Here is a 12367-nt window from a genome sequence, read left to right as displayed (position 1 = left end):
GAGATATAGCAGGGAGGATTAAAAGAATCAGATTCTTGCCACAGAGCTATTAAGTGAAATATTTCTCCTCCATGCGAGGTGACAACACCAGAGACAAACAATCAAAGTGTAGCTCTATTTTCTCTAACTCAATTGAGCCCCTGACTTTTCCGACATCAAGAGCTAAGACGCATCAGAGACAGAGATGACTCCGACAGCAAAACAGTCAGTGTTCATTACACTACAAATAGAGATCCCCAGTGGGTTGATATCAAAGTGGGTTACAGAATACAATAAATAACAGCTCGCACTAGTGTTGTTTGTCAATGCTAAGACCTCTCCGCAAATTAAATGCTTGGCTTGCTAGAAAAACAAAAAAACAAAACAACAACAACAAAAAAACAGTGATGCATGTTACACAGTTGTCGTCTTTGTAAACGCGGGTGTTTTCTCAACTGCTGGTTGAGAGACGAGGGTTGTGGGTTTGCGCGACGAGAGGAGTGCAATAAATCTCTCATGGATGGAGAGAGCACCAAAGTGGCAGAGAGCAAGACAAATGAGAATTAGTACTGGAGGTGGAAAGAGAAATGGAGAGCGCAAAAGGGCAGACATGGAAAGCGCTGAAGCTTTTCAAGCAAAATGTCTTTATTGCTCCGTCACATTGCCCTTATTGTCAAGATATGACTAATTAGCTATACTTAAAGCAGTTTGGATCAAAAAGCCTCACTTGAAATTAGACACAGATTGCCAAAAAGATTCATCATGGTGGGAATAAGCACTGACAGATCAAACACATCCACCAAGTTTCCAACCATTTCCTCATATGAAAACATACAAGTAGTGTAGCAGTAAAAGGGTATTGGGGTTTTAACTATTGATCATTTTTCTGCAGAAAGAATGATCTCTGACTTTTCATTAAGCGCCATGATTGCAGAGTTTCTGCTCTGGTGTTATTAGCCCAGGTCCGCTTGGGATAACACAGCTTGAAAAACCCACAAAGACACTTTAAAAAGGACTAAACAACAAAGCAAATGTTAGAGAGCTGATATCTGTCCACTTATCTCCAGTAATTAGTGACTAATAGGCTAGAAGATTTTTGGGAATAGTGTTAACTGCTTCTCAGTGTTCTCTCACTGTTATATATAAACACCTTGACATCTTTCTCTGTCTCACTTGTCACCCACTGTGAGTGCAGAGATGCACCTAAACCAAAGCTCTGTTGTTCCATGTGTGGCTCACAATTAGTGTTACAGAAGGGTACTAGCGCTAAATTAATTGAGGGCAATGTTAAAATGCCCTGCTGCCAGTCAAACTGCTGGTGGAGACCCTGCTCGGGTCATATTTTTTTAAATTTAGTAGTTTATGGCCAAGTGCATACAAAAGTAATGATATTTTCACTCACTTCAGTATATCAGTTTAATCTAATTAATATTTAATCATTAGCAGAGTGCCCACATTTTACAACTCTGTCTGCACTATAAAAACAGTGATGGTAAAAAGAAAGAATAATTAAGAGGGTTTCTCCAGCATTCACAAAACACTCCCTCTGAGGTAATTACATTAATAAACTCTTTCTTAAGAGTTTAAGATTATTTGATGAACTGGTTAAAATCTGCAGTTCTTCTGATTAATTGCTCCTTCCATAATTCTTCTTCTACCCTATTGCAATCTGGAAATATTAAATATTTAGGTATTAATGTTTCTCCTAGGTTTGCATAATTAAATAAACTAAACTACATCGCACTTTTAAAGAAAATGGAAGATGATCTGGCTAGATGGAAGTCTCTATATTATTCATGGGAAGGGTTGCTTCAATAAAAAATGCTGGTCTAAGGAACTTGGAAAGAAAGGCGTGTGGACTTCTTTAAGTTTCTGGAAGACGTTTCACCTCTCAGCCAAGAACCTTCTTCAGTTCTAAGAGCAATTGGCGGAGAGTCCTATTGGGAGTGTCTCAAAGGCTACGTCCACACTATAGATAGATTTGAAACGATGTTTTCGTCTGAAAACGCTCTGCGTCCACACTAGCATTTTCAGTCGTTTTCACAGAGTTGTCCATCCACATTGAAATGATTGAAAACGCTACGTTCCAGTACTGCGCATGCGTGAAACGCAAGAAGATTCGACCTGCCTCACTTTTGTCTGCCGTTTATTACTTTCCGGCTCGTTGAAACGTCGCGGCAAAAGGTTGAGGAAAAGCATAGAGTTTTTTAATGGACTAACAATGAGGTGGAGTTGTTGCTGTGAGTAACACCAAAGTACAAAGTTGCAAAAGCGAGTGAGAGTTAAAGAATTTGAAGAAAAGCTATCTGGAGCATGTACAGACTGATATTAATCTTTAATAGGGCTGTCAAAATTGAGAGCAAACAAAACAACTGCTGTATAATGCCCTCCGCTATCTTTGTTTAATTGGTCACATGACTGCATCACATGACTAAAATGCGTCATCGTTTTCTAAAGTCTCTGTTTTCACTGCCCACACTCCAACGCGAAAGCACCGTCTTCAAATGTATTCGTTTTGGAGAGCGTTTCAAAATGCTGCGTTTTCCTTCGGGGAAAACGCCGTCTCAGTGTGGACAGGAAGCCAAAACGGAGAGAAAATGATGCGTTTTCAAATGAAAACGGATTAGTGTGGACGTAGCCTGATCACACGAGCCAAGGTGTGAAAACGGGTGTGGGTCACAGTCAGCCAAGGTTTGACATCTTGCCACGCTCTATCATGTGACTTATTGAGAACAAATGACGCAAGATGTGAGTGGGCATTAAGGCGTCTGGGAAGGGATTTCGAATCTGGATTATAGATGGCAGACAGTTGGTGTCGTAAGCCCCGCCCTCTGTTCAAAGATGGTCGTTCACAGTGAACATAGATGGCTTCTTTCACTCCTCTTTCAAACCATCTGTCTTCTCTGTCCAAAATGTTAATATTGGCATCGTTGAAAGAGTGGTCTCTCCAATGTAGAGGTCTGAGCATTTCTCGCTGCACTGCACAGCATATACTACGTTGCTAAGTTTGTGTTTGGGAGTTTCGTCTTTGGGCCAGTTTTTGTCTGAGTGTATGGCTGGGTCTCAAAAACACTGGGATGTGGTGATTGGAGAAGACTCTCCTGAGTTTCTCTGAGGGGCTGATTGACCCTCTGGGGGTATTAGTGCTTGGACTTTAAGGTTTAGTTTGTTCTCTGACATGCACTGGCAAGTATGGGATCTTTGGGACTCCCCCCATGACTGCTGTAAGTACACAGTCTTCATCTTAAAGTGCCCATAATGACATCAAGTTTAAAGCTTTTCCATTCTGCAATCTGATCCCACTGATAATATATGCATTTGTGGTCGGAGGCATGTGTAAGAATGATTTTACTGCAGGCCACAAATAAAGTTATCTTAATTCACTTGGGAAAAAAAATGTTATTAGCTGAGCAGCCAATTGGTAGATTTTTAAAGGCTCAAGCCTGTCTTTTTTATGTCTCAAGGTAAAATGCTCTTAGTCCTGGTTTGGCTATGATCTGAACACTTGTACTCGAACACTCGGATGCTCTGGCTCACTGAAAACAACTACATCCTCAGCTGGTGTGAGGTGCTTTCCACCCTCCTGCATCATAACAGTACTCTAACAATAAAGCAGAGAGAGATACGCATAAGAGAACAGACAAAGGGAAACATATGAAGACTGTACCAAATGTAAGGTCTAATTAATTAAATACAGTGTTTCCTCAAAGGAAAGCTAACAACTGTTTCTCTGTTCTTTCAACATTTTATTCAGGCTGGAAGAAATCAGGAAGAAACAAGATTCCATTCAGGTTTTTCCACCTGTCCACTCTAAAGCCACTTTCACATATGTTGGAAAAACCAGATTGAAACATTATTATTGGAACAGTCATCCTTGCTCGTATGCAGCACACCTGTGCTATTCTCAGACAACTGCAAATCAGCACAACAGGACATCACACGGACTTTGTACTAAGGTGTTGGCCGATCATAGACCTTTAATGCTTTAGAATTGATTAAGTATAATCTATAACTTAACTGCAATACACCCTTTCACATCATTTCCTTTTTCCCACCTCCTTCTCCTCTCCTGACCTTTTTCCAATCTAAGGGTAAACGCTGTGGTTTCAATTAAGTGCTGGGAAAACGTTTCATCATCTCAGGTGCTGCCACACTCACAGGCTCTTTAATGAAAAGGGTCTTTTCACACTTCTTAATCACTTTTGTTACAACTCCCCTGTAACTTTATCCAGCTCTGTGGATAGCATGAATAATGCGCCACCAGTAACTTCGGACTTCTCTAATGACGGGATAAATAACTCCGACCTTCAGTCATGCTGACATTTACATAACATTATTTTATAAGCCATACTGTATACAGCAGCTATTTCTAATCCCTGAACTACATTATTTCTCTTCCAGTGCTCATAGTAGATAAAGTTGTAGTCAAATGACACCAATGCTAGAACTACAGCCTAGGCCTTTTGCAGTGGGCAAACTTCCTACAGGTATTACTTTTGTTTTCAAGAAACTAAATCATTCAATCTTGTAAAAGGTCACAAACTGGATTTTTTGTTAAATTATTATTTTAATGTGAGGCAGTTTTAGTTTTTATCCTTTCAGCCCTGGTGGTGTTTAACAGCCTTTAGACGCTACTGAAAAACTACAGACCCTTCTAGTATCTGTGCACACAGGTCAGAGGGCTCGTCTACGAATGATGATGCTATTTTTCAGAGATTCGAATTATCATCGGACTGTGATATCTGCTTATTGATCCATAATCTGAAAAATAACCTGTTCCCACGCAGGCTGGGTCTACACCGTACGTTAACATGGTAATATACGCTGGTAAGAAGTGAACCATCTTCATAATAATCCTAAAGTTACATAGTTAAGCTCAAATCCTGCTTCGTAACTCAGGACTCTGTTATATCGGGCATCTGCTTTCACAGAACAATTTTGGAAAAACCTGATGTACTCTGACTGCCCAGCAAGAAATTAGCAGACACACAAAGTACAGCATTTAACTGCTATTAGTCAGTGTCGGGCATGTTCTGTTACTTATTCACATCTGAAGCTTTTAGTATCTTTAAAAAGTTGACTCAAAACATGCATCAGACAGCCCTCTCATCACAACCGCTGTCAAAATAAAATGCCCACAGAGCCCTTGCTCTCGTCTTCTCTTTTCTTCTTTTTCCAGCACACGCACACACGCACACACACGCACACACACACACATGCACACACACACGCACACACACACACACACACACACACACACACATAAACAAGATTAATCATTGCCCACTGCCAGGTCCAGCATGCTCCCTGCATTGACCTCTCCCTGTCTGACATCAGATCAGGACTGGGATACACATGTAATCTCCCATATCTCCCTCAGCCTTGGGAGCTGCTCTCGCTCCCTCATTGCAAACACCCCCCAGGTGACCAGCGGATGTGATGGTGGTGGTGGTGGGGGAGGTGGGTAGTGGAGTATGTGCCCCAATCACACAAATACACATTTTCACAGAAAAAACAAACAAGGCACCCAGAGGACTTTTACAGTCTTTCAGTAGCAAGCGCGTCCATCCCCGATGTTTCCCAGTGAAGAAAAAGTGATAAATGTGCTTTAAAAGACATTGTGGGTTTTGCTCTGGTGATTAAGCTTATTATCCATGCATCTCACTGTTGTTATTTGGCTGTGTGTTGAGCTAATAAATGTCAAATATGATTTGTCTGTCTGAGAGCAAGAAAATGCCGGGGCCGCTCTCTACAACACGAACCCATACACTCATCTCAACTCTGCATGACATTTAGGCCTATAACGATAATTGCTTTCTCTGGAGTCAAAACTCTGACGGGAGTTGTTTCCACATTGTGTAATGCAATCGCAGCACCAGCCTAGCTGCTATAGATCCTCAGCTGCAGTGTGGCAGCTTGGCTTTTACCCATGAAAACCCAGCCAGTGGAAAATATTAATTATTATCCTTGTAGCTCATCTACTTTCCTTTACTTTAGGAGCGATTTAAAAAAAGGCAAAATCTGCTTAACTTGGAAAAGCACAGCAATTAATTGTGATCTAGTTTAACGAGGGCCCACTTTGACGTGTTAATGTGGCTAATTAACAGTCAATCAGGAAGTGATATGGACTTTGAGTGCCTGCCACTAGACATTAGCCACATTTCCATCCAAAGTACCCAAAGCCTCTACTTACAAAAACTTTTTAATGTAACTAAAAGGTGCCTTGAGAACAATGGTTGTCTGCATTTTCACTGTTCAAGCATCGGAGTACATTAGACAAAGTAATCTGCCGATGTTGTGACAGGTGAATCTGAGCAGCGAGATGGCACTCTGGAGGATACAACCACTTTGGCAGAGGAAACTTGCCAAAGATGCACACAGCCGTGGTGAATTTTTGCAAGCTTTTTACCAGAATTGTCTGTGAGATGGCAGAGATAGACTGGGTGAAATGTTGCAATTAGACTACTCAACCAATCAGCACAGCAAGCCCCACCCCCAAAGCTGCTGAACTCTGACAAAGTACAGCTGCAGAGCGGTGACTTGTGGGAATAAATCAATTTCCACAAACTTTATTTTAGATCCTGGTTGCTCCAAAGGTTCCTGCAGTAAGGTGAGTGGCTGGTAATGAAGGTGCTGATGTGTTAATGCCACATAGGGGTGTTTAACAAGGGCAGGCGAATTCCACAGACACCACGGACACTTTACCGCAGAGTAATGTACTGTACTGACATACACATGAGCAAATATACATCTTTTTCCAAACTCGATGAGGTTTGTACTGCAGGCTAATTTGCTTTTATGACAGTCAACTGCCTGTTAGTGCCAAATACCAACAGCAAAGAGGCTATGCCTGCACACACACACACACACAGTCACAATCTACTGCATGAACCACGTGCCAAATCTGGGACTGACGCCCCCTGTAATGTTACCTAACATCATGTCTGCTTGTACAATGCATTAGACGACAGAGAAGAGAGAATAAGAGTCTTTTAATATTTGACTGTGATCAATAAATAATAATCAGTTTGTGAATTCGCAGACTGAAATTAAGGCCTCAACCATGTTTTCCCAGTAACCACACTGTTTCAAGTTCTCAGGTAACAGCTAAAGACATCTCATACGCAAGCTTTGTGTGTTGCTGACAAACATTTTCTACAATAGTCCAGGGTGGAAACAATGTGGCTTCTAGTTATTATGTGAAAAGAAATCCTTTGGGTAAGGGTAGGGTCGACTTTCCTAATCTTTTGAATGTAGTCAACCTAAATCAGGACGCTTTGATATGCCAGCTTGTTACTTTTCCACTGTGTAAATACTTGGCAACTGTATTAGCAGAAAGTTTACTGTAAACAATGTGGCTTATCATGAATGATTAACATGATTAACATTGCAGGGAGATGGTCAGCACCTCAGCAGCTGCTAATTAAGTCATTATATCTTGTTGGCACAAACAACAAAAGCTTTAAAAAAAAATGTTTAAAAACTGAAACGTTCTAGAGGACTTAAGTCCCACTGTTTTTGTTGTTTTTAAACCAGAACCAGAAAAAACTCTGGGAAGTTACAGGTAAGAGCAAAGACATTTTTTTTTAATCAAGTTACCCGGAAGAGCTGCTACACCTGTGTTTACTGTTTAAATTTGTGAGCTTTAGACTTCAGTCACACAAGACTAGAGACTGGTCGGTGACTTCCTGAACCCCAGTTTCACACAAGAGACTTCCAGCAACCTTCAGAAACCACTTGCCAACCAGTCCTGGAATGCAACCAGCAGTTGCCAGGGGATCACTGTCTGGTCTGTAGGCTTGTTGACTGATGCTTTAGCAATCAGTTTCAGAGCAACTGCCACCACCTACAACTGGATAGGGAATACACATTTGTCCTTCATGACCGGTGGTTGCCAGATGATCAGTAAAGCACCATTTCTGTGAGGTACTCATCGACATTGGTTCCTAGGTACCAGGTACTTTTTTAGTATCCTAAGTTTGCTCAGTTGAGCTCAAAATATGATGTCGACAGACTGTCTTCCACTGATTGGCCAAGGTGTGACTCCACTGGATGAGTCATGAGCGACACCTTCACAAGAATCTAACCCACCATTTTTGCAACCCGGCAACAAATGAAACGGTTAGACACAAACCTGCACTGTGGTCCAACAACAAGGTGCATCCATCGGCTTACCATCACCTCATGTTGTGTCACACACAAATGACATCATGAGACTTGAGCCACGTTGCTATAACAACAGCACCCACACTGAGGTGGTACTCAGTGGTGGTACTTAATCTGTTATTTTCTTAATTAATCAAGCGGAATTAATAGCAATTAACTGTTAATTATTGTTTCAGGTTCAGCTGCAATACTGAACAAACATGATGTGAAAGAAGATGCTGTCCATCCACTCCTGGTGCACTGTCAGAAATAACTTCGAGCACAGAGCAATGCAACATATTTAACAATAGATGATTTTCAGCTGCAAACTCGGTAGAGCTCAGTATACAGTCCGAGGCTGTTTATTGCCTGTTGTGCCTCAGTGCATTGTCACAGCATTTAACAAAAAAAAGGGCTTACACAATTGATGCTCTCACAAGCTGCAAACAATCAACCGTCCCACTGGAGGCACAAAACCATCAAACAAAGCTAGCTCAACAGCCAACTAGCCGAGAGCCTCTTTCTCAGTCAAAGGCCTCCCACACTCTTGTTGACCACCACAGAAATGACCTGCCCCCACCCAACTCAACCACTTTCACTCACTAGATGAGATGTTCTGTATAGATGTAGCGTTAAAATGTTTTGCTCACAAAGGCCTACCTTTTGACGGCTCTGTGCGCTTAGGCAGATCCAACGTGTCGTAGCTTTTGTCATTCTCACCGTTTTTTCTGCCTGGAGGAGAGGAAGGAAACGAGTGTTAGAGAACTGGATATTCAAAAGAGACGCCAGGGTGATGCTGAGGACGATGTCAAAATTTTTGGACTGGAGGGGTAGAAAATGCATCTCAAACAACAAATAAAGCACAAGTGTTTAAATGTACACACAGTACAGAGATGTAGCAACAAGATATGTACAAACACTCCCTGCAGGCTAAACTACCACTTCCCTTCAGGAAACAAGCTTATTTACTTCAGTTGTCTAAATCCAGGTTGAAGGATAGAGGATTTTATTTTGAACAAATAAAGTTAGTGTTTGTTGTCTCCCCCAAACAGTTATATATGATTTATTTAGAGAAAAGTTTATAAAAAATATTCTAAATGTAAGTCAATGGAATATTTTATTTCTATATTTCAAGCTTGGCCATAAATGCTCAGCTTTTTTAAAGTGTTTCACACGTCATTATTCTGTTAAACTGACTTTATGCTGTTGTTCAGGCAAAGATGGCTTTTATTTCATTGGCTAAACAAGAAAAAGTGACATCATGGCTTCATCCAAGCGTGAAAGGTCACATGACTTTTACTACACATGGAAAAAGCTTTGCCAGCCTTGACTCCAGTGAAATGTAAATGCAGTTGTCATGGGATCTGTGTGTGAGCTTCACCTGCTCCTTGCACACAGGCTAAGAGAGAGATCTCTCTGCAGGATTGTAAACAGTGAAAATGCTCGATTTGTATAAAAAAAATGACATGAAGTCAGGCGTCAGATTCACAGAAATACATGTCTGAATGAGGCTTTAGTGTTGCGATACAAGCTGCTGGTAAGATGGGGAGCTAGTAGCCATGGTGTCAGAATTTTCCCTCGCTGCCACCACAGCAAACAAAGAACCAGCACTGCTGTCTGAAAGCATCAAAAAAAGAAGTCTGCAACACCCAAAAAGCCCAAACATTCAAATCCATAAAGAATCATTTACCTCTATATTTTTTGCACACTTAAATGTTCCAAATAATAGAAAACTGTAGCGCACGATCCAGACAGCTTTAATAAAGTATGTTTCAGCTTTAACTATTGACATCCTCAGAAGTTTCAACTCACATACAATCAAACAAATGCATAAAGAAACTGAGTGCAGCAGAGCTTGACATTTATGCTTAAGTGTACTAGAAAGGGGTGAAGAGTTCCAGTTGGATACTGTTAGCGGTGTTCTTCATAGCTGTCAGGATTCATTTTATCTAGAGTCTAAAAGAATTCACAACAAAGTTCAATTTGGGGATAGATGTGTGTTTTAAATTTCCATTACAGCATCTCTGATTCGCTGGATTAGTCAAGCTCTACTTAAGAACACTACAAAGACAGATTTGTTGTTGACTTACCGGTTTTAGCACTCGTTTTACCTTTCACCTATCTTAGAGGACTGACAAAAAACCCCAACCAACTAATTCTAACAAACTGAGGAGTCTGGGACAGGCGGAAGTCTATAATGCTCAGAGCTACGGTCGGTAGGAATGGTAAGGGAATGTGTGTGGAATGAATGAAACCCCCGATTTTCTTAAGTCCTTGGAACTTTCTCAGGTTTCTGGAGGACACCCAAAACTACTTCTAACTATATTCTACAGCCAGGGGGAAAGAACGAGGAGGTGGAGGAGGAGGAGGAGGAGGAGGATGAAGAGGTGGGGGAAGACAGGGAGAGGATGGAGATGAGGAGAGAGCTAAAATGAGAAAGGTTGAAGAGGGGGGCACTCACCTTGATTAAACCATTCCTCTATAGTTAGCCAAGGAAGCAGCAGCAATGCCAAAAAACAAAGCAGGGAGAAGAGAGAAGAGGCATGGTGAAATAGGAGTGTGCTGTGTGTGTGTCTGTGTCACGAGGCTGTGTAATACATGAGAACAGTTTTTATCAGAAAAAGGAGTCACCTGTTACTGAATAGGAAAGGTGAAAGAGTAAAGAAAACTGAAAAAAAGGCTAAATAAAGAGAGAAAGACTAAAAAGAAAGGAAAGGGTGCTTTGTATAGATAGTAAGCCATTAGCAGTTCATAGATGGTCTCTGGGACCCAGTGGGATAGATTTTAAGGTGTGCGGAGGGCAGTAAAAGACAGAGAAAAGTGTCAAATATAAAGAAAAATGAGAAAGGGGTTTTTAGATGAGTTAGCAAGCAAGAAAGAGAGAAAAGAATAAAGGAAAAGGGAAAGACTTTAAAAAACATTAAGCATCAGCTTTAAGAAGGCAGGTGAAATACACATAAAACAGCAGAGACTGCAGCAGCATTTGCAGTGGTAAATTAAAATCACTGCGTGGGAGGGGGAGAAAAGTACTCAAAGAGATTGAAGTAAGAGCCAACAATCAGGCTGTCTATTAGCCAAAACAAAGCACGAGTGCGTGTTGATTATCATGTCATATTTTAAATGCAACACTAAACAGAAGAAGAGGCCAAACTTAGCCTACTTAAGGTAGCAAATTCCCAAGCATATTGCCAACAGTGTTGCTTAATTACGACCTGCACCATCTTTTATAGCTGCATTTTGTGTTTTTAGTTCCTGAACATACCTTCAGGCTGTACAGCAGTTAAACGCGTCCCATTATTCACTTTGCACGTGTGTTTACATGTCGGAAAGCATCTGAGCTGTTAACTGGCTTCTTTATAAATCTCTGTACACGTTAAGCATTGTGTTGTCCTGAACCCTGAACTAATGTGGTTCTCCAAAGACCCGTTAGAAGTCAGGGGTCACTGGCTGGTAGTCACATCTCATTGGCTGACTGATTAATGGCGGCCATTATCGTTGTACAGCTGGGCGATAACGGCATCATTTAGATAACAGTCACAGGAGAACACTGATTAAGACCTCTGAAGCAACACGTGCAATAAGAGCCGTTGTGTCGCTGTGAGTGACTCCTTTACTTTCACACATTTCTATTGAGAGTTACATCATCCACGCATCTGTATCTTCTACTAACTGGATAGCTGTGATTGTTTGATTATAGTGTTTCCGTCTCCTCTGTTCATCCTCCCTCTCACCTTTGGCCTTCTTGCCTCCGAAGCAGCCAGCATCATCTTTCTTCTTCCTTTGTGGTCCCGCTGAACCAGGAGCTTGTAGCACCGACGGGTCCTGGTACTTTTCGGCCCCCGGCACCTCTTTGTGTACATGATAGGACAGATTCCTCATAATACAAACACAATTCTCCACAGACTGTGAAAAAAAAAGACAGGAAAATTATCAGCTACATTATCAGCATAAATTCATAAGAACACTACAGCAACAACCTGCTATTAGATTGAGCTCATTCTGTATGCATGACAGTGGATGACCCGGATGTTGTCTCACCTTGTTGTCCATGTCCTTCTTCCCTACAGCTGACTGAAGAGCGTGCAGCAGAGCGTCCACCAATCCCTCACATTCCCTCAGTCTGCGCCGAGCCTCTGCCCCGTCTGAGCTCACATTTCTACAGAAACAAAGTCACACACATCAAGCTTAAGAAGCGTGCGTGCATAGACGAAGATTTGCCCGAGGAACTGAATGAAAATTTGAC

At 41.5% G+C, this 12367-nt stretch overlaps 1 protein-coding gene across 9 annotated transcripts in view; it reads right to left on the bottom strand.

Annotated features, from left to right (window-relative positions):
* Positions 1–12367, bottom strand: part of arvcfb (ARVCF delta catenin family member b) — a 248251-nt gene that overhangs the window by 36657 nt on the left and 199227 nt on the right. For all 9 annotated transcript variants that reach the window (XM_039620658.1, XM_039620655.1, XM_039620651.1 and 6 more), the window contains 3 exons: positions 12163–12280; positions 11856–12027; positions 8785–8856 (listed from right to left, as the gene is read on the bottom strand). In XM_039620658.1, coding sequence (XP_039476592.1) covers positions 8785–8856; positions 11856–12027; positions 12163–12280 — 362 coding nt within the window. The remainder of the gene's footprint in view (positions 1–8784; positions 8857–11855; positions 12028–12162; positions 12281–12367) is intronic.

Source organism: Oreochromis aureus, linkage group 12, assembly GCF_013358895.1.
Source record: "Oreochromis aureus strain Israel breed Guangdong linkage group 12, ZZ_aureus, whole genome shotgun sequence".
NCBI lineage: Eukaryota > Metazoa > Chordata > Actinopteri > Cichliformes > Cichlidae > Oreochromis > Oreochromis aureus.
Note: the sequence above shows the minus strand (reverse complement) of the source record. Positions and strands in the feature narration are given on the sequence as shown.